Consider the following 21842-nt stretch of genomic DNA (forward strand, 5'->3'; position numbering starts at 1 on the left):
CCACTCCTTTGACTGAAGACTACGAGTGCCCACCAGGATGCAAGTATAAGAAGGTGAGACTTCCTCCCGAGACTGTCAGGGAACAGCCAAGTCAGAAAGCCCCAAGACATCTTCCTCCCATTACCTCCTACACAAGGCCCTCAATATGAAGGCCCTTCTCCTTCTCTTTGCCGCTCTCGGCGTCTCTGCCCATGGATTCGTCGAAACCATCACCGTCGGTGGCACTGTTCACCAGAACTTCAACCCTACCACCCATCCCTACATGCCCAACCCACCCGCTCTCCCTGGCTGGACGGCTTCCAACACAGACCTAGGCTTCGTCGCGCCCAACGCCGTGTCCTCGCCCGATATCATCTGCCACAGGTCAGCCACGCCGGGACAGAGCGCCATCCCCGTCCAGGCAGGCCAGACCGTCACCCTGAAGTGGAACACGTGGCCCGGCTCCCACAAGGGGCCTGTCATTGACTATCTCGCCAGCTGCGGTTCGGGGTCCTGCGCCAACGTCAACAAGCAGAGCCTGCAGTTCTTCAAGATTGCCGAAAAGGGGCTGAACAATGGTGTCTGGGCCGCCGACGAGCTCATGGATAACGGCAACCGCTGGTCCGTCACCATCCCCAGCGACATTGCCGCGGGCAACTATGTGCTCCGCCACGAGATCATTGCTCTCCACGGTGCGGGGAGCCCCAACGGCGCCCAGTTGTACCCGCAGTGTATCAACTTCCAGGTGTCTGGCGGCGGTTCGGCGCAGCCGAGCGGTGTACCTGGCACGAGCCTCTACACGGCGACTGACCCTGGTATCCTGTTCAACATGTACGGAGCGACTTCGTACCCGATCCCAGGGCCTGCCCTGGCGTAGTGAGAGCTGACGTCATGGTGCATCATCGTCCCTGTCTGAAGTAAGGCTTTCGTTAGGTACTTTGGACGTTTTTCGAGAGAGTCGAACTGTCAAAGTATGGTATCTCAGATCAAGCATTTGTGAATCGAAAGGGTCCATGAGCGTTATAATGAGTGCCACGTGGCCAACCTGTGATATCAAGCCCCAGGTCTTGACTTGAGACCCTATCCATCTAGTTTCGCACGTCGGTAGGCCGGTCGTTTGCACCAAGCAAGAACGCGTTCATGGATTTGTATCGTCGGCGGTCTGGAACAGGTAGACACACAAACACCTGGCAAAGGTTCAGATTCGGGAGGCTGGGACGTGCCCCTTGGCAACATTCGATGCTGCCACAATACAATCAAGCTGGTTCGCTCACGAGCATAGGAGCAAGTAAACATCTGCCATCCGTCTTGATCCTGAGGTCCGGGGCAGGGGTGGCGACACAAATGGACCATGTTGGCCATAGTGTTCTTCCAATTTGTGGCGTCCTTGATTTTCGGGTGATTTCCTACCAGCTGGTGCCTTGCTTCGCTTTTGATCGATGGGCGGCATGTAGCTGATGGTTGGTATCTCCAGATAGAGGATTGGAGTGTGGATGAACGGAAATGTATCTTTTTGGTCTATACCATGGCTACCTTATCTGTTGCTGCCCGATGTTCGAGAAAGAACGTTACAGTTGACCCCTGGAAGCACTTCTGCCTCAGACGGCAATGCCTGCCTTGTCACTGTAACTCACAATACCCTCACCATAACTCTGCAATTCTCCTGGCGTTTTCAGTCCTACATGCTTCTCACCATGTCACCAAAATCCCAACTGAAGGCTAGAGTCGCATAATGCGCAGAAAGTCTCCTGCCAACCGCTCTCTATAGCGTTCCTTTGTTTCCGTGCGCCGGGGTCCTCGCCTCAACGCCAAGAGCCATACAGCCACGGACGCGATGTTCGACTGCTGGTGCCTGCGGCGAGATGCACTGAAATATCCGGATCTTTTCCCTCGTATGCAAGAATTTTCCATGGTCTTCAAAGACCGGCGGTGGAGGGGGGGGGTGGTTGTCAAGGACCAGACTTGAAGACCGCTTCGACTAAGCTGCCGATCTGACTCCCCATGTCGCTGGAAGGCCTGGGCTCAGTACCTCATCCATGACTGATGAGGGGGGTTCCTATTCCTATTCTTTCCCCTTGTTGTGTCGGCAGCCGTCATCATCTCGGCAATTCTTGTCGGTCATTGCTTGGCCTCGTGGGCGCAGACTCGTCTAGCGATAGTTGTATCCGTGTCCGAACATCCTCCCCGTGGGTATCATAATGCACATGCTCGCTTGTCTCGACACTTTTCCTTGGACCCCATGGGGCCATGTTGGCTTTCGCTCTCGACAATGCCTCCCTCTTGACCATTATTACGCTGCTCTCTTCCCGCAGCGAGATGAATCCCCGATCGTTCAACAGCAACAAGGCGTGACCCAGCCATACACGGTCCCGGGACGGCATCACCACGTCGAGGTACCCGATACCTGCTATCGCCTCCGTCCGTCCACACGATATATCGCGCGACGGCTGGCTGTGGAAGAAGTTCTTGGGGCAGAGACTCTCCTCCAGGAGACTGGCCATGCTCCAGTACATGTTCTCAATGTGCAGGGCTAGGACGACCCTCGGGTCGCTCTCGATCGAGATTCGGCTTTCCTTGCCCAAGCTCGGAAACAGGGTGTGCTCAAAGGTCCAGAGACCGTCCTTCTCCCGGTAGCGAGTGCTAAACCCCACCCCCGGTGATGCCGCCGATTCTGGCGATTTACACCAGTACAGTCCCCATTCGAATCTGTCGTCGTCATTGGTGGAGAACTGCGTCGATCCCGTGAAGGATCTCGGCCTCGTGAGCTGCTCCTGCTTCAGGAACAGGATGATGTAGAGGGCGTTGGGGCGCAGCTCAAGGGGCTTTCTGCCTGGTCCCATTCTGTGGCGATTCGGACTCGCGGGTTGGAGACTCTGACGAAGTCGAAGGCAGACTGCTCGCGAACTCATGGTGTGTATCGCGGTCGAATCGATACCCTAGTCTGCCAGGATGACCCTTTGCTCTTGAGCCACGCAATGTCCAGTCACCTGGACGCTCGAGTCCTTCAGATGAGGGCAAATTGTCAGGGGGTTGGTTGGCCAAGCACGGCACCTTGCATGCAAGAGACACAATGTTGATGCAGGCAAACTGTTACTTGACGCGGATTTCGGACGTCGTCGTTCTCCCAATTCTTGCAATGTTAGAAAGATAGTCCAACGAGATGGCCACAAAATGAGATGCGGAAGTCGACAAGAAGGTATAGGGACTTGTTTTTTATGAGCCTCCACCAACTGAAGAGACTGGTCGCGTCGAGACCATGGCGACAATGAATAAAACTGGGCGTGGCTTCGCCTCTCGCAGGGTGCAATGTCCCAGTGTCGAGATGTATGTGCCGGCGCAGCAGACTTCTGCCGGTCTGGAACAGTCGATGGCTTGTCTGGGCTTTCAAGGACAGCCCATCAGCCCTTTTTATCCCGGTACCACTGAGTGGATTCAAGCTTACTCTTCGTGCCGAATGATTCGATTTAGGTTAAGGTTTGCTCCAACATTCCTGAGATTTGACCCTCTTCTGGATGTGCGCCACCGGGTCTCGCCACAAGGAGAGCGGCCGGCGATGCCCGTGTGTGCGTGTGGTCATTAACTACAAGTTTGTTGGCAACGTGTACCGACTGGAACTTGTGGCTAGATCGGTATTGCTGGTCCGAATGAGGGTTTGAGATCTCGGCGGGGTCTATAGAGAGTCCCCGATTACATCGACTCGCTATATCAAAAACGGGCAAAGCCTTGCAAGCCCCGGGCTATCAAGAGCGATTACGTCGTCTCCCAGCCATACCGAAAACGGGCAGACCCTTACAGAGTTTCTGCCGTTTCCGTCTTTTTATCCCATTTATATAAGCTCTGGTGCTTTTGAAATTGGAATGCCAGTTTCAGCTCTTCCCTTTCCTTAGACGCCGTATGGAAGCACTTTTCAGCATGGCAAGGTCGTGCGTGGGATGCATCAGTCGGCACATGACGGTTTATACCTTAGCCATAATTCTATAGGGTAGTCAAATGACGGGAAAGCGCTCGGTTATTCAAACTTCACAGTCCCCTTAATCGAATTTAAGTTGAGATGCACACATCAATTGCAACCGTGGGCAAAGGTAAAAGAGAGGAGTGGCGTGATTCCTCTGTTTGACTCGCATATTTGACTATGTACACGGTGTCTTCGACCGTTCAACATACTTACCCTAGAGCATATAAGTTGTGCCGTCGGTGTCTACGGCTTCTTCGGTAATTGGGTTCGATCCCATACCCTTACCCTACTCGAATTGACTATAACTTGACAGCACATAGCCACCACAGTCAACATGAACAAGAGGACCTACAACCATGAGCCCTCCCTTCAATGCCACACCGGGGCCCTCGACACTCATGAAATCTTCTCGGAACCGCCAGTAAGCGTGCACCATGAGGCTGCTGCCGCTGCGATGCGCAGCGAGGGCGTCGTCCTCGACAGTCCAGGCGGGTCGCGGTTTCAAGAGCTCTTGCCGTCACGGCCTCCTCACAGCGCATGAGGCAGCCGACCGCCTTATGGCCGACTTTGGCGGCAACCAAACGTTTGAGTGCAGACAGCTCCTCGACGGGAACCAGCTCCAGAAGCTGCTCGTCACGCTCCACCGCCCGACAGGCAACGACGTCACGCCTGCCAATGGCACGCCGATCCCCCCTGGGTACCATGTCGTCTACTTTACACCCACGGAGGCCGAGAGCTCCCTTGGGCGCGACGGCACCGATAAGACGTTCAATGCGTCGGGGCCATTCACGCGGAGGATGTGGGCGGGCGGCACCATGAGCTGGGATGCCGACGCTGACTTGCGCGTGGGCGATGAGGTCACCGAGATCACCCGCCTCGTCAGCGCGACACCCAAAAAGAGTCGCTCAGGGGGCGAGATGGTCGTTGTGGAGGTGGAGAAGGAGTTTGTCGGGAGCAGAGGACGGGCGTTGCGCGACAGGCGGTCTTGGGTCTTTCGCCCTGAGATTGACGAGACGCTGGTGCCGGCCAAATTGAAAGCGCTAGACGTTGATGACCGGGCCCCGAGTGCCTCTGAGGATATCAAGGCCGATGGTGAGTGACCTGAGCTAGCTATTTGGGTATCGCCTCAGGGACAGTGTCAATAACAGTGTATGCAGGCAATGGCATCGTGCGCCATGTACAATGGTCACCGGTGGCACTATTCAGATTCTCGGCGCTGACGTTCAACGCACACAAGATCCACTACAATGAGGACTGGACACGGCGAGTCGAGGGACATGCTGGCCTTGTGGTCCACGGGCCCCTCAATCTGATCAGTATGCTGGACTATTGGCGTGACGTGCATGGCAGTAGCCCGGCTGGCATCACGTACAGAGCAATGTCGCCATTGTACGCAGGGGAACGATATCAAATCACGTCGAAACGGAGTGAAGGCGAGGCCGGTCATGAGATTGTAGTGGGGAAGAGTGATGGGACGATATGTATGAAAGCCCAAGTCGATGGCTGAGAGACTGGTGCAAGATATGACATATGTGCAATTGTTTATTCCCGCGATTTGTGCGGCGCTTGATTACTATGTGGTTGCTTGTAGATACGTCTTGTTCTATATACACCTACCCCCGTCGAGTCTTGTGGTCGTTGCAATATCATGACTTGGGTCCCCTTTCTTCGTACTGCACCGTGTACGTCGTCGTCTGCAAAATAGCCTTTTCGCTATGCGAGTCACCCTCGTTGCTGTTCGATGCATCGACGGTCACGGTGGCTGCGCCCACGCCTTTCCCGGCACTGCCATCCTGGCTTGCCGAGTCCGGGTCCTGGAATGTCTGCATCTCGTTCTCGTCGTCAAAGTTGGTGTACTGTCCGCGCGTCTTGCGCGTGCGAGAGATGGCGTTGCCGGCAGATCGGTTGGGAGCGTAGCTGTTGGGATAGGGGTATGACTGGTTGGAGGATCCGCCCATGAAGCGCGGCGCCACGTGCTTGAAGAACTTTCGGAGGGTTGGCATGGAGCCGCAAATGACAAAGAGGTTGGCTTCCACGAAACTGGGAGGGGACACGTCAGCTGGGGCTTGCCACTGGTGTCAATGGGGGAGGGAACATACGTCCAAACATTGGCAGGCGCAGCATCCCAGGAGGGATCGGTGCTTTTGAGTACAGGAGGCAGATAAGTCAGGCGGACAATTGATGTAGCGACGGTGCTGTTCCCGCCATGTTAGCCACTTTCGTTGACAATGTGTCTGATGGTGTTTTGACGTACACTGAGCCAATGGCGAAGATGACGACAGCGCCAATCTTCTGTTGCACCGGCATATGAAGCTGGATGACCATAGGAATCGGCAGAATGAACAGGATCACGTCCGTCACAATGTTGGACACGGCGGTTGCCATGTACAGCACACCGGCGTTGATGCAATTGCGTTCGACGTGGCCGAGCTGATACGCCTGGCGTGGTGGGCTGCATTGGAAGAACATGATCAGGGTGATGATGGACGTGTAGAGGCCGACGATGACGATGCTGGTCCAGACTGATATTCGAAACCATTTCTGGGGCGAGAGGTGAAGATAGAATGTCAGCAGCGACAGCTTCGTGAAGCCGTTGCAGAGCATGAAGACCGGAGCCGTGATATAGGTCGTCTGGGCAGATATGTTGTCAGAGCCAATGTCAAGTACTGTCTGTTGTGTCTGACTGGAAGAGGGGCCTCACCAGTGAATATGCCTTGAACCTCTCCAGTGGCATCTCCCAAGAGTGCGCGCACATGCCGCCGACGGATATCGACTGCACGAGGTATGCTTGTGTCACAACAGACGCCATCTGGGCTTGTTAGTCGCCTTTTCTGTGCGCCCGGTGTCCAATGTCGCGTACCCATCCCAGCAGCATGAACAAGTCGTCCATCTGCAGTCCCTTGGACAGGAACATCTTTGTGTAGTATCGCTGCAGCAGCGCGATGAATGCCAGAGACCCGCCTATGCCAAACACCAGGTAGTGGTCCAAGACCTTCTGCTGCTGGGGGTTGTCGAAGTCGACGACGTAAGTGGTCTCGGTGCCATTTGGCGGCAGCCTGAACACAGTCGTGCCATTCCACACGGGGAAGTCCATGGTGATCGTCGTCCGGTGTTGAGGATGGCTTGCGGAGCGGAGAAGAGGCGCGGAGGGCAGGCAGGGGGGAGCCGTAAGAATTATAGTATTTACAACTGTACGTAGAAAAGGACGGGTCACCCTTTCTGGGGCGACATGGAGGAGGGAGGGAGGGTGGTGTGATAAGTTGTAAGTAACTGTGGTTGTGCCCGACGCACACGACAGGACCGAGCTGCTGGCGGCTGATCCTCAAACTCGATCCCAGGGCTCAGCTCGTTTTTGCCGGGGGGCCGGAGGCCTGGGGCTTGGGCTGAGGGCTGGCTCGCTCAACAAGCCTCCCCTCCAGGGGGTCACGCACGGGCACGGCCGCGCGGGGACGTCACGGATAGACACTCAGACACTTTCGTCTCAACTGCTCGGCCTGTCCATGCCGCCGCTGGGGGTCAACGGCTGATTGCTCGAAAGGGGCCGGATAGTCCCCTAGTCTGATCCATCGTTCAGGGGGCAGCGGCCGCGAATGGAGTCCTGGAACTTATGGCCTGGCCGCGATGGAATTGGGTTGACCGATGGCGCATGTTACATTGATGTAGTGATGCGGCCTTGGCCATTCAATGCCAACTACCTTGTGTTGTCTGAATTGAGGCCGTGCCGCTCCTCCCAAGAGTTCACGTTTTTGATCCTCCGTCAGGTCAAATCATCACCGGCAGTTGGCGTGCAGCTGTCGGATCGTGCCAAAGGACTGGGACAGGACCCCCTGAAGCGTGCGTCCAGTCTACCGGTAGGATTATACCTGGTACATACACACGTTACGGGGTGCAGGATCGCACAATTCGGACCAGGCGCGACCAACAATTACAGGCATGCCGCATGCGCAAGATACGTATACGGCAGCTGAACCATACCATGACATGTCCTCCAAATTCCAATAGGCGCGGCTGCTCCACAGAACATTGAAGCCAAGGGGCTCCACGAAGGATTTAGAACCTTCGCTCGCGGCTCGCTAGCGTGCATTAGTGCCAGACCAGATTTGCAGAGTGTTCCGAGGCTCGTAAGTCGTACTGGTTAATCAACAAGCCTTAGCTCCGTACTTGAGCTTGGGACTCCAGGCTCCAGTCGGGAGGCTTGCGGGATGCGCTAGGGGAACGGACGAAGACGCGCCGCAGACCGCGCTCCGCTTGTCGGTGACATTCATAAGAAGGAAGCTTGTTCTTATGCGTGTCTTCGAGTCAGCTGCCGGAGAGGAAGTGTCTAGCGACAGCCGCAAAGCTCCAGTGGCGACAACATGATCCATCGGGGCTCTCAAACATCAAACATTGAGTATGAGGAAGTGCCTCTCTGTCTGTCGAATTCCAGTCTTCGCTTCAATGACTCGCGACACAGCTCAGGCAGAAGGCGAGCCGCACGCATGTAGATTAATTACCTTATTTGACGCCGGCGGCCCCGGTCAGCCCTGACAATCGCCGACAGGTCGCATTTCCCGTCGAGGGGTCGACTGCAACTTTCCCAATAAGGTTAAGGAAGGGGGCATAAATTTTCGAGGGACGCACGGTCGCACGAACAAATTTCAAGGCTTTTTCCCTGTTCCCTGTCCATCCGGAGGAACTTTCGACACGAGGAAGCCAGTTCAGTGGCTACAATACGGCGGCAATCCCTGGGCTGAACCGGAGCCCTTGCCCTGACGTGTCCAAGTGCATAATGAGGTGTGGGGAGTCATGAATGGGCCGAGCGACGGCAATCCTCGACTCCGCTGACGACTGGACTGAAGTGAGTCACTGGACCGCTGGAGCTTGTTGGTTTGCGACTTTCAAGTTCAATGCACCATGTACGATGGTGATCTGCAAGTCACATCAGCTGGGACCAACAACCATAATCCAGAGAGCTGGAAAGCGCCCCCAAGATCCGGTGCACTGGGCTGGCTTGCGCTCGACTAGAGTCTGGACTCTGGAGACGTCAGGGGGCCGGAATCCGGATCGCCAACAGGACGCGGCAGCCATGTGACCATCACAAACGTCGAGGGTTGTGCGGCAGTGGCCAAAACTGCAAAGGCCCGGTCCATGTCGGTTTGTAGTTGTTGGCAAACCGAAGGGCCAATTCTGTCTTGCAGCCTGTTGTGGTCTTTTTCGAATCTCCATCAGTGGACGCGCAAGCTCTGCAGAGTAATTTTGCAACCGACAAATACCAGACAGTACCCTCCATCGCGTACTCACAGATCAGCCAAGCTTGGGTTCGAGCATTCTCCGCGTCCCATGTGAGATGAGCAGCGGACGGGATGATCAGAACGGGACACATGAGTCGTTACAGGTCACAAAGGCGTGTGATCTACTACGTACATATCGCCGTTATACATATTCATTTGACTTCGATGTTTAACGTACGTGCTGCTGCTTATACTGCGACCCATTGCGTCGTCGTCCAGGCCGTGCATATACCTTACGTGGATCAATAGCCTACATGCTGCGCGGGCATATAACCGAGTCAGCCCTTCCCCCGCCATAATTAGTGGCTGGCTGGCCTTTGACTGCTTGATTAGTTATCCCGTCCTCGCCACGGAAGGAAATAGTCAACAGAAGGATATCAAACATGATATGCCGCAGGACGCCCAGCGTTCTGCGTAGATGCATACCCCAGGTTTGCTTGGACTCTGACGCCTGACCCTTGCGCCTTGCGTCCGCTGACCACCCCAGCTCGCTCCGAAACAACAGCTGCGGTGGCTCACACTACATGAGCACCAATGTCATGAGCTTTTACGACTAGTACGGCGGTCCTGAATGGCACTGGCTCGCACACGGCTCACAGCTATCAGTACAATGTCCCCGTTTGTCCGTCTAGCGTAGCCGCCACGCCTGCCGAAGCGGAATCTGCGATTGACAGACTTGGTTGAGCGGTCCAATACAAGGTGTGAGCCAAATGCTGACGAAGTCAGGTGGCGATGCAGTCCTCAAATCGCAGGTGTCCCGGGCAGGTCGCGCTGATGGGCTCTTTTCCTCCGGCTTGCGAGGGGGCATTCAGTCAGTTCGGAACCCAGAACAGGGGCGAGACATCGCAAGCAAGATGATCAGCCACAAGCTGAAGACAGAAGACACCTTTGACGAGGGCGTCATTGTTGACAAGCTGCACATCTCGCGGCCAGTGGGGGCAACTGGGCAATGGTATCTATCCCTCAGCGTTGATCGCGAGCACTATACCCCGTGCATAACTGTCTCCAAGTTTGGTGGCGTGAGCCTGAGCTCCATTGCGCGAGATCGACCCGAGACACTCTCTCAATTTCATTTCAAGAATTCGGACGGTATCTCGGCCGATCTTATGTCACAAATCGTTGCGCAAGTACGCCTCACGACCGTCGAGGCGGCCAATATGGAAGCAATCCTCCAGGGAATGCATCAGATCTTTGTGCAGAAAGATGCCACGCATCTCGAAATCAACCCCTTGGCTCGGTTACCCGACGAATCTCTGACGTGCGTCAGCGCCAGTTTCACTTTCGACGACGCAGCGGCGAAACGACAACCGGAGCTCTTCGCGCTGCGCGACAAGGCACAGGCGGTTCCGGAGGAGATAGAAGCTGAGAAGCACGGACTGGTATACGTCAAGATGGACGGCAACATTGGCAATGTCGTCAACGGAGCTGGGCTCGCCATGGCGACGAATGATGCCATTGGCCTGTACGGGGGCAAGAGCGCAAATTTCCTCGATGCGGGCGGCCAGGCCACCAAGGAGACTATGGTGCGAGCGTTTGACATTGTCCTCGGGGACAAGCGGGTAAACACGATCCTGGTGAACGTCTATGGCGGTACGTGCTCCATGTGTGTTGGGATTGCACATCACATTGCCATGTACAACGGCACAAGAGCTGATCTTGGATGTGCTAGGTATCACCAACTGTGCCATGATCGCAGAGTCCATCATCGGCGCAGCAGCAGAGCTAGGTCCGTTGCGAGTGCCTCTCGTCATCCGACTCCAGGGAACCAACTCTGCCCAGGGGCTCAAGCTGGTGAGTACATGATGTCCAGCTCACACGAAATTCATGAAACCAGGACTCACTGTGCACACAGCTCGAAGAAGCCAATTTGGGTCTGCATGTTGAGGCGGACTTTGGCGCAGCAGCTGAAAAGGCCGTACAGCTGTCTGGCGCATGTCCATAGCGTATAGCGTGGACATCACATCACGTATATTGAGCGGACTGATGCTCAGGGAGTTTTCTCAACGTGAGCCTCGGTTGAAGATACCAAGACGTTTTCGCACAGCACCGCTGAAAGACCTTGTCATCGTGCGTACCCAGATTGGCTCCCCGCAGAGAGAACAAGTGCAACCTCAGATGGGTCTTGATAAAGCCCACACTGTCTTGTCACGGCCAGAAGTGACGATCTCTTGTTCTCACGAATCGTACAGCGCGGTGTCATCCACGCGCATATGCATGTCGCTTACATGTACATTGCGTTCAAGCCAAACACTTGAAGGTTCTAGCATCGGCCGCTACACCATATTAGACTCATCCCAATTCTCATGGCATTTGATGACAATGTGCGCTTCTTTCAATCTGTAAGCCAGTTGCATGGTACATGTACACAGCCAGGCGTTGCATGTTTCGTGGAGGCTCCCACTTTGATGTAGATGTCTCTTCCTCATCTTTGCATAGAAGTTTGACAAAATCAAGGAAAACACTCCGCAATCAGATCTACAACATCACATTCTGTAACTTTGTCTTTAAGTACCAGGACGGACAGACCTATACTGCAAATGAATGCAATGGCTACAACAGAGTTAGATCACAATCTCATCAGGTATGTTCAGGGAGTGAACAACCCGAACACGCTGCGGTGGATGAATATGAAAGGATGATATCGGGCATACCGTGAATTTCTCCCCCGCGAAACCCCAACATGAACGCTCACTGTCTGGGGGAAATCAGACACAACTGCTTCTGCAAACCACTTGATGATGCCCGGAGACTGGCTCGGAATTACAACAACTATTTCCCGCACGATGCGGCCCCCGAGAAGTTGTTCGAAGCGCGGCGTGACATGCTGTCGAAAATGTTTGGCAAGATTGGACAAGACTGTTTCATGGAGCCGCCATTACAGATCGACTATGGAATCAACATTTTCATTGGGGATCGCTTCTAGAACAATTTCGGTTACGTCGAGACTATCGGCCGTGGTTCAAAGACATTGATTGAAGTTCGAGAAGTATGTGCGCTAATCTTCAATGAGCTTGACCATCCTAGACTGCTCCGTCGTCCGCATCGGAGATCGAGTCATGTTTGGCCCAGGCGTACGCATCTTCAGTGTCACCCACGAGACGGACGTGGAGGCCCGTCGCTAGTGCATCGCCTTGGCTAAACAGATCAACATTGGGAGTGACTGCTTCGCAGGCGGCGGCGCGACGATCCTTCCTGGCGTCACGACTGGTAAGGGCTGTACCGTCGGCACAGCAAGTGTCGTCACGAGGGATATCCCGCCCTTCTCGGTGGACGTTGGATCACCCGCCAGAGTTGCCAAGAGGCTCAGAGAGGTGCCTGATGTGGTTGGAGGAGATCAGAACAGTCTTGCGAAGTATGGCCTTGGAGCCAAATAAGAGGACATAGCCGCTTCACAAAAACATACAGTACGAGATCAAGACGGGAGCGGTCCTATTTATAAGGGGATGAACGGTCTGTGGAGGGCCAGTAGGGAGTCTGAATCGAATGGCTTCAAGAAGGCAAGGAATATGTCATCGTGGGCCGGTGGCCTGGGCAAGACGGCCCGAATGATTGAGGATATGAAGTTGGTCTTCAGGCTTTTCATTTATCCATGTCATGTCAATGTATAGCCAAGCACTGTGGGAAAATACTTCAAAAGTAAATTAGCTCCCATTACCATGGCACCGTTAAAATGCAGACGCTTGCTTCTCGTGATCAGTGGATATGGCGGTGTAAGTTACAAGAGATGGTTACCAAGATAAACAGAGCAACTCGCTCCAGACACTACCATCTATCCATCATTGGGCCCTTAAGAGCTGCTCCATCTTGACGCCCATAACTCCTGGATGCGGCACGACCACGGCGCCTGCATCAGCCAAAGCTCGTGCCTTGTCCTCGGCCGATACCTCGGTGGCCTGAAGAATCGCACCAGCGTGGCCCATTATCTTCCCAGGAGGCGCCATGCGCCCAGCGACCATGGCGATGATGGGTTTCGGGTTCGCAGTCGAGCGACGGTATTCTCTAATCAGAGCCGCAGCCTTGAGCTCCGCGTCGCCTCCGATCTCGCCAATGACAATGATACCCTTGGTCTCTTCGTGGTCAAAGAACGTCCTCAAGCCGTCGACAAGCGTCGTTCCGGGGAGCATGTCGCCCCCCATGCCCATGACCAGACTCTGGCCCAGGCCGATTTTGGTCGTCGCACCGACAGCCTCGTAGCTCAGCGTGCCACTCTTGCTCACGATCCCTACACAGCCTCGCCTATACTGTTTGTACGGCATGATTCCGACTCGACATTGCTCCGGTGCGATGATCCCGGGGCAATTGGGCCCAACCAACCTCGTCTTGGTCTGCGTTCTCAGCACCTCTTGCACGCGCAGCATGTCGTGGACGGGAATGTGTTCTGCTACCGAGACCACGAGCGGCATCTCTGCCTCGATGGACTCGATAATGGCGGCGGCAGCGAAGGCGGCTGGCACAAAGACCGCACTCACGTCAGGATTGACGGCCAAAACAGCCTCACGCACAGAATCAAAGACAGGTCTGTCAAGATGCGTCTGCCCGCCCTTGCCAGGCGACACCCCGCCAACAATGCTGGTGCCGTAAGCAATGGTGTCTTTGGCATTCGCAGTAGCCTACGGGGACAACACATGGTCAGTAACTGATCCGAACGCTGGACATGAATACGTACCGCTTTTCCCGTAAACCCCTGGAAGATAACTTTGGTGTCCTTGCCGATCCGCAAGTTTGGTATCGTGCTGTCGTAGGCGGTACTCCATCGTGCCGATGATGTCGTGAATGCTCGCGACACGCACCGTCGTCCCCTCAAGCGCGCCCGTGGCGCGAATCCATTCGCTATCATCTCCTGTGAAGTAAAACGAGTGTAAAAATAGAGCATTGTGAGAGTCCCGGACACGCCATGCACATGTATGATATAAGTGTTCTTCCGAGGTGGATTGTTGCATACCCCAGCTCCCTTCCCACTCACCCCTGCGTTGTAGGATATAACTTGCGGACAAGGACATCAAGTCGGCTACTTACCTGGTTATCAGGGGATCGTCGAGAGCCGTGGCACACACAAGTGTAGGTGCGGGGTGAACAGTCGAGCAAAAGAACTCAATTGTCCACTCGTATCAACATTGATCAGCACTCAGATGGTCTTGTATTCTACTAGAATTACCTAGTGGATAAGTCATTAATGGATACTGCACTCATTTAACAAATCGCCATGATCCTAACGGGAACACAGTGACAAAAGGTGCCCAGCGAGTATCATGATTATGAAAGCATCCAACACCACGCATGAAATCCCGCAATCCTGCTTCCAGTAGCCGAGAGGCCCTCGCAAAAGTCTGTCGTATCGTAAATAGTCGTTATCATTGTACGTAAATCATCGTCATGGCGTCGTCAACGACAAAGGAAAATAACACATTCGCCGGCCTCGTCGCTAAACCGCAACCATATCAACGTCGCCGTCAGTGGGCGAGTTGGCTTTGACGCCCCTCGGGGATGCGTCCAGTTCAGTTTGCGATGTCCCTGCAGTCGGAGCAGGTTGCGACAACGCCATGGACGTTGTCGTTGACGCCGAAAGGGACTCTGTTTCCTTCTCCATGTTTTTTTCTGAATCTTTGTCTTTGTACCCTGTTTTCTCATCCTTTTTCACGGCAGCAACTGGTGAGCTGTTTTCGTTGCTTGCGCCATTCGCTGCGCTGGCTCCATGGTAGCAAAGTCGGTATTCGCCCTCGCCTTTCGAAGCAATTATTTTCTCCTGCAAAGCCCAGTCAATCAGGTTTTGATCGACACCGATTCCGCCCGCCTCCCCCTTCTCCATATGCCGTCCGACATGCTCTGTCCATTCATCCCAGGCAGTATGACCCTCGAACATGTTGGAACATCCGAGCTTGGGGCAGGCTCCCTTCTGAGGAGGATGGCGCCGCTGTACCAAGCACGATTCCTGCATCTGCTTCACTCGCACTTCCCAGTCAATCTCGATCTTGTTATCGACCTTGGATGGCGGCCTTTTGACCTGGAATGGTGCGTGCATGCGCCGAAGATGCTGTGTGAACAGGTCCTTCCTGTTGAACTCGCTCCCCTTCCCTTCCACACTGCTGTTGGGACAGGCCGAGCATCGATAGTATTGCAGGCATAGATGTTGTGAGGTGATGTGACGCTTCCACTCATTCTTCGACCCAAATGTACTGTTGCATCCTGCAAAGGAAAAGGCGCACGGAAAAGGCCGCGTGTGTGCGGCAGCAATGTGCTTCCTGAGTGATGAGGAGTCTCGAAATGGAGCATGACTGCAGTGGTTGCACACAGTTTCGTGTTTCGGCAATGCGTGCCGAGGTACCTTGACCCTGCTCGTAGGCGAGTCCAGTTTGCTAGGTGACCTTTCGTCCCCCTCGCGAAAAGACTGGTCTGACTGAGCAGAGCCATTGGGCAAGCTGGTGCGTGGCCGCGCTGACGTTGGGGTAGATTCATCACTCAAGTGTCCCACATGACTGAGAGCTTTGAGCTGCTCTGCAGCCTCTCGCATTTCGGCCGTGCCCTCATGCTCTTCCTTTGGCTTCAGTGACGCAAGGCCAGCGCTCCTCCCCATCTGAAGCAAGGGTTGTTCTTTGGACGGACAACGCTCGTGTTCAGTGGTACGGGCTAGTGCCTCGACAGCCGACTTCCTAGCCTCATAATGCGGGTGCCAGTTTTCCGACGCGTGCGCCGAGCTTTCGAGATGCGAGGTAGGCCCAATAAGCTTGCCATACAGGTGGAGCATGTTGTGTGTGGAAATATACCCAAGGAAGCAGCAGACCTTATCATGCTGCACAATATTCCAGACTGCGTGGGGCATCGAGATCAGGAGCATCAGGGGCGGGCCCAGAAACATGCCTTCAACCGAGATCTTTTCTCCCATCAGTGGAGGTGTCTGCAGCCACTTGTGGAATGAGGACATGTCCGGGCTGGCGTCTCCTACAAAGGTCGTGCAAACAAGGACCCTCTGTTCGTCAAACCGTATCTTAGCAACGTCTTCTGGCTGAATATGTTGCTTAGTAGGTGGCAACTCCGCCGGTGCTTGAATGGAGTGACCGTTGTTGAGTGACTGCGGCAGAATCGGCGCGATTTTCAAAGCTTGGTCTTCGCCAGGTGTGATGGGCAAGAAGACCGAGAATCGAGGCTCAATCGGGGACGCGGTCGGCACTGATGATGATCTGTCTTGTTGTAAGTGACGCTGTTGTAGTCTTACAATTTCGTCGTACAGCTGGCGGGCGGTGAAGCTTTGAGCGTTGCTGAGGTTGCGCAGCGATTCCCCTGCTGCTGCGGTAAGCGACAGCAGCTTAGTCTGGCGTGCTTCCTGCTTGTTCATATTTGCGGAAATGGCTTGTTTGACACCGTGGGAGCCTGATGTGCCCGAATTTGGAATTGCACTTGTGTCAAGAAGTAGAAGCATGTCAGATTGCGCATCTTCAAACAAGCATCGGACTCCATCCCACTTGAGCTTTGACGAGTCGTCTCGCTCGCTGCTCGCCCAGTAAAACTGCCCATCCTGTCCGACAAAGCCATGCCCAGCGTAATGTATAATCAGCAGATGATCCGGTCGCGGGTTTTCCAGGAAAGACGCAATTTGCACACCAAGCTTGATGCTGGGGTTTGGGCAGGACGGTATCTCCCATCGCTGGGTATGATAATGGTACGTGTTGCGCAGTACACTTTCGAGCACGGTGGTCTCTTCGTCGGAGGAGTTGTCGTCATCCCACTTCAGGAGGAGCACAGAAACCTCTCTATATGGTGGCCGCTCGGTCTGGCGTTGGATGAGCATGGCAGCATCCTGGAGATGTCGGGCGAAAGATTCGAAGGCATGGTGTTCCAGGAGTGGTTCCGGTACCGGATAGTGCGGCTAAGCGCAATTGGAATCAGCATTGCGGTCAATGGCAGTACAGCATCTACAAGGGCTATCGAATCACCGCCAACTCACAGGAGGGTCGTGGTGATGCTGTGAAATTTGAGGTCTGGATTCGACGGATGTTGTGACCTTGGGAGCCAGCTTTCGTTTCTTAGTGGCTGGTTCCATGGACAGCCAGGCGGGGGAGACGAGATCGGAAGGATTGCAAAATAGAAATATTCGAGAGAAATATAGCTTGGCGCCGCCGAGGAGACATTAATTGAAGATAAATGTGAATTGCGGGAATGATTCGTGTATTCGGCGAGGTGAACAGGAAGGGATCAGGGCTGATGAGTAGGCGTGCTGGCAGCCACCCGAGACGAACGATGACCCAAAGGTGGTGGTGGTCAGGTCGTAAAATAAGGCTCGACTGCAGTTTCGCCCGCCTTCTTGCCTGCTGCCCTCCCCGGCTCAAGACTGGCTGCCTGCCGTTGCACAAAATGGTAGAAGCCGTGCCTGGATGGCACGGCGGGCAGGAGCGGGCGAGGCTGTCATTTGCGATTGGCCCTCAAGAACAGCTTGCGCCCTGGTTCCGAATCGTGATTGGCCTTGAATGGAGGGGAAATGCTTTGCCAGCCCAGCAAACAGGAAGGTGCGTGGCTGCCACTGCGAGTGAACGCTGGCAGAAGCTAATTAGTAGGTGTCGAATCGGAGGGCGGGGCACAGACATGCCAACTCACCATTTCTTGGACGATGTCTGTGTGCTTCTCCATCGATAGGGTGCTCATCGAATCAAGGTCAGCAACCATGCATCACTTACAGGACGACCTCGCATAGATGTCTTGCTACTGCTTCAACCCTTCCGTGTCATCACTGTCTAAATCTGTAATTCAGCACTGCTTTCCGTCGAGTTCGTTAACTCTCCTTTGAACTAAATATCGAGCACGGCTGGCCTCAAACTGAGGCTGAGGCTGCAAGGTTCCATCGCTTCCCGTCACTCAGTATCGCAGACGGCACACCGTCCTGCCGTGTCTGGACTTGTCGTCCACGTGCCAGCGCATACTTGTCCGCGTCGATACTATATTTTGTCTTTTAAGTTTATCAGCGCTGGGTGCTTGCGGATGCCGTCGCAGGTAAGGCTGTTTAAAAATAGGAAATACCAATCTCACAAATCTACCTAGTATGGTCGAAGGCTGTTGTCAGTGTTACAGCGCGACGGCGGACGACTAATTAATAAAATACTACTACCACACATTATTACCAGGCTTTCCTATCGCACATCACGATTAGTGCAGCATTCGCCCCGCTCACTACTACGCATACATACTCCGTACATAGGGTATGTCCTGACCGCCCACACCTGACCACGACAACGGGCGCCACACGTATTCTTCTTGCTGACCGAGGGCCTCTTTCTGGTGCGGCATTGTGCGGAGAAGGCACGTTCTGCCACGACGTCGGACTGGCAGGGCTCACATGGCCTCCGTCAATCAGGGCTCGCGAAATTCTTTCGGGACGACTGAACAAAACCACGGCTCAGGCATCAAACAACATCTTTGCGGAACTCCAGGCCATGAACACGAGATTTCGCCCGTACCGAGCCAGCCATCACGCACATGCTAGCCACCTACATACGTGAGTAACGTAGGTCGTGTTGATATCCAGCGTTCGTCACTCATGATGTTGAAAACACCATATGCGTGTTTTACTCAGTCTAACTACAAGTAGTTGCCCCAATGATGGGTCATTCGACATGCTGCACCAAGCTTCAGGGTAGGCCGGATTGCTTGCACCTGGTCATGATTCAAGCATCCACGGCGATGGGCACCGCTGTCGTGAACAACTCTACAAGACCTCCACCTATCGGCGACCATTGCCGGGGACCCTGATTCCTCGAACTTTACCCGAACCACACCTTGTGCCCCGGCTGGCAACCGCGATCACAAACCGGCTAACGCAAGGTACGCTCAAAAAGAAGACTCGTATCCAAACAGTGGGAGTCGGACATCACAATCCATGTCTGTCATCAAGCGCGGGGCCCGCTGCTTCCCACAGGCGCCAGACCAACCATGACGAGGCCTACTACAGTACGTAGCACAGCCTCGAATCGATCATGCCAAGACTATGTCAGATCAGGTCATGAGACAAAGAAGTGGGTCAGCCAAGCTAAGTAAAATAACAGACAAAGCGCCTAGAGGTATCCGCTGCTGGCAGTGACGAGGTTGCATCCCAACCTGCCATAATAGGTCCTGTACCTAACTAGTTGGTGGTGAGGTTTGGCGCCTGCGCAGAGGCACCCGTTTCGTCACTGGGGGCTGTGCCATTTCAGAATTCCGTACTCAGTCCGTAGATCCGTCTGTGCGTACGCGGACGTCAGGTCCTCGACTTTATTTTGGTACCCCGAGTGTCCCCTGCAGCGTTGCCACGCTGCCACCCCACAGGGATGCCCAAGGCAAATGCAAAGGCAGATTCTCGCCATCGAGAACTCCAGAGGCTTCCAATCAGTCGACAGCGGCTCTCGTAATCCTCTCCTTCCTCCAAATATCGCATTCGACAAGCCTCGCCTACGCATCAGCTGTCAAAACACAGCCGTTACTCTCCCTGCGAAGCCCACAAGCAGGTCAACAGCCGCACTAGACCATCAAAGCTGGACCTTCGCGCCCCTCAGTCCACCTGCTGAGCATACCAGCATGGAAGACTCTTATGGCGTCAAGAGGAGAGACACCACAAAGGGCCCCCCTTTGCGCGTGCTTTCCTTAGGTATGGCCCAATGTCTGGTCCCATTTTGCCGACCTGCTGACCCTGTGAATAGACGGTGGTGGCGTTCGCGGGTACTCGATGCTCATCATCATTCAGGAACTGATGCACAGGACCTTTGTCGAAATAGAAGGGCGCGCGCCACGAAGACACGAGATCCCGAAACCATGCGACCATTTCGATCTTATTGTCGGAACAGGGACAGGCGGTCTCATCGCGCTAATGCTCGGCCGGTTGCGACTCGACCTCGAGACATGTAAGGAGCTGTACGTGCGCCTCACGCGCATGGTCTTCCAAACGGACAAAACGATTGCAGGAATTCCGTACCGTTCAACACTGTTCAAGGCCAGCAAACTCGAAGAGGCGATTCGGGCGTGTATCCGGGAACATACAGTTTACGAAAAGGAGGGCAACGACGGCCTTGAGCCTACGCTGTCCAACCCACTGAGTGCAACGTCTCGTTCGAGTGCTGCGGGTGGTCCGAGGCGGCATACGAGTAACGCCAGCACTGTGAGCTTCAGTGCGAGGAGTCCCGCAGCGCAGATGCAGGAGCCGGTGTGGAGGAACTCGTCACATGGCGACGCCAATGCGAGGCTCTACGATGCTCGCGACAGCAGGACTAAAACGTAGGTTCATGAACGGCTCAACAAACACCAATACTAATAGCGTGTTAGAGTTGTAACTGCGGTGTACAAGGGCTCACCTCGAGGCGCCCCGCCTGCCATGCTTCGCTCTTACGATTCGCGCAAGGAGCCAGCGCCCGAGTTCGACTGCAAAATCTGGCAAGCTGGCCGTGCGACCTGCGCTATAGGTCTCGCATTCAAGCCTGTTCAGATAGGGCAATCGATCTTTCACGATGACGGTACCGGAACTTTCAACCCTGCGCCAGAAGCACTCGACGAAGCGGTTATCAATGAATGGCCCGGAAGAGAGATAGGCTGCTTTGTGTCAGTCGGCACTGGAAGGAGACCAAAAAGCAGTGGCGCAAGCCAAGAGCAGTGGTATGAAGGGTTCTTGGGAGAATTTGCTGAAGCTCGCCGCCGGCTGATAGCAAAAATCGAGGGCTGTGAGACGATACACGAATACATGATGAAGGAGCATCTCGGCAAGCGCAACGTCAACATCGACAACTACTACCGCCTCAATGTTGAGATTGGAGTCGGCGAATTTGGAATGAATGAGTGGCACAGGCTAGGAGAGATCAGCACTGGAACCAGGAGATACATGGGCAAGCCTGATGAGCAGCGCATGGTCCAAGGCATTAGCTCGAAACTCGCAAAGATCCTGAAGGCCAGAATTCGCTGGGAGCGAGCTCTTCTGCACCCAGAGGTTCCTCGCATCAGGAGGCCCCCGTCCATGACGTGGGAATCTCCACCAGCGGCATTCGAACTACCTGGAGACATGCCAACAAATCCGTTGACATTACCTCCACGCAGCCCGGCCGCGAGCCGTCAGTCTTTTGACTCTGGGATCGATAGTGTTTATCTGGCTTCTGCGCATCCACATTCACCTCGGTCTTCCTATGACAATCAGGACTCCCACCGTTCTCATCTTTCGGCTTCCTCACCCCCCCCCTTGGGACAAAGACCTCCTCCGCCGCCTCCAGAACACGAAAAACCCAGTTTCCGTAACGAAGACAATGACAAGTTTGTTGTGACAGCACCGACGCCAGGTCAGTACCACACCGCGTCGGGCGCCGACAAAATCGCCATCATGAGTCCAGACGAGCACCCGAGGCCTTCTCAGCCTCACCCAATGAGTGCCTTTTCCCACCAGCGCATGGAACCACCTCCTTTGCCCCCAAAGACGCCGCTACCTGACCACCAGCAAAATGGCCGACGTCCCGTGCCAAAGCAGGATCCTCCATACCCAATTTATGATGAGGCACCTCCGCCTGTCAACATGGCACAGAAGCCTACGTACCGACGCTAGACGACAATGTGTGATTTCTAGATCTCAACGAGGCCTATGTCCAGGCCCGCGGCGTTATGGATGGAGCAGCGATATAAAGATGATTTCCGCCTGTTGATACCAA

General features: G+C 54.6%; 7 protein-coding genes across 7 annotated transcripts; 4 read left to right on the plus strand and 3 right to left on the minus strand.

Annotated features, from left to right (window-relative positions):
• Positions 1-145: 145 nt before the first annotated feature.
• On the plus strand, positions 146-856 carry J7T54_000819 (Polysaccharide monooxygenase Cel61a-like protein; the record flags this gene model as incomplete). The annotated part of the gene is made up of 1 exon (XM_051504847.1): positions 146-856. One exon carries the CDS (start codon positions 146-148, stop codon positions 854-856), a length of 711 nt encoding a protein of 236 aa, XP_051363532.1.
• A 1219-nt stretch (positions 857-2075) lies between these two features.
• On the minus strand, positions 2076-2819 carry J7T54_000820 (uncharacterized protein; the record flags this gene model as incomplete). The annotated part of the gene is made up of 1 exon (XM_051504848.1): positions 2076-2819. The coding sequence occupies one exon, from the start codon at positions 2817-2819 to the stop codon at positions 2076-2078; it is 744 nt and encodes a 247-aa protein (XP_051363533.1).
• A 1449-nt stretch (positions 2820-4268) lies between these two features.
• J7T54_000821 (mesaconyl-C4 CoA hydratase) lies at positions 4269-5441 on the plus strand (the record flags this gene model as incomplete). Its single annotated transcript, XM_051504849.1, has 3 exons — positions 4269-4355; positions 4423-5026; positions 5092-5441. 3 exons carry the CDS (start codon positions 4269-4271, stop codon positions 5439-5441), a joined length of 1041 nt encoding a protein of 346 aa, XP_051363534.1.
• Positions 5442-5580: 139 nt separating this feature from the next.
• Positions 5581-7028, minus strand: J7T54_000822 (uncharacterized protein; the record flags this gene model as incomplete). The annotated part of the gene is made up of 5 exons (XM_051504851.1): positions 5581-5974; positions 6034-6129; positions 6189-6565; positions 6636-6743; positions 6795-7028. The coding sequence occupies 5 exons, from the start codon at positions 7026-7028 to the stop codon at positions 5581-5583; spliced, it is 1209 nt and encodes a 402-aa protein (XP_051363535.1).
• A 3030-nt stretch (positions 7029-10058) lies between these two features.
• J7T54_000823 (Succinyl-CoA ligase [ADP-forming] subunit beta-like protein) lies at positions 10059-11146 on the plus strand (the record flags this gene model as incomplete). The annotated part of the gene is made up of 3 exons (XM_051504852.1): positions 10059-10794; positions 10874-10995; positions 11057-11146. The coding sequence occupies 3 exons, from the start codon at positions 10059-10061 to the stop codon at positions 11144-11146; spliced, it is 948 nt and encodes a 315-aa protein (XP_051363536.1).
• A 1834-nt stretch (positions 11147-12980) lies between these two features.
• J7T54_000824 (uncharacterized protein) lies at positions 12981-17239 on the minus strand (the record flags this gene model as incomplete). Its single annotated transcript, XM_051504853.1, has 7 exons — positions 12981-13440; positions 13519-13814; positions 13871-14044; positions 14648-15377; positions 15567-16168; positions 16415-17065; positions 17144-17239. The coding sequence occupies 7 exons, from the start codon at positions 17237-17239 to the stop codon at positions 12981-12983; spliced, it is 3009 nt and encodes a 1002-aa protein (XP_051363537.1).
• Positions 17240-19740: 2501 nt separating this feature from the next.
• J7T54_000825 (Phospholipase A I-like protein) lies at positions 19741-21739 on the plus strand (the record flags this gene model as incomplete). Its single annotated transcript, XM_051504854.1, has 4 exons — positions 19741-19810; positions 19863-20433; positions 20482-21168; positions 21430-21739. The coding sequence occupies 4 exons, from the start codon at positions 19741-19743 to the stop codon at positions 21737-21739; spliced, it is 1638 nt and encodes a 545-aa protein (XP_051363538.1).
• Positions 21740-21842: the final 103 nt, after the last annotated feature.

The sequence above is a fragment of the Emericellopsis cladophorae genome, assembly GCF_022114955.1.
Source record: "Emericellopsis cladophorae strain MUM 19.33 chromosome Unknown NODE_11_length_583618_cov_114_125112, whole genome shotgun sequence".
In the NCBI taxonomy this organism is placed as follows: domain Eukaryota; kingdom Fungi; phylum Ascomycota; class Sordariomycetes; order Hypocreales; family Bionectriaceae; genus Emericellopsis; species Emericellopsis cladophorae.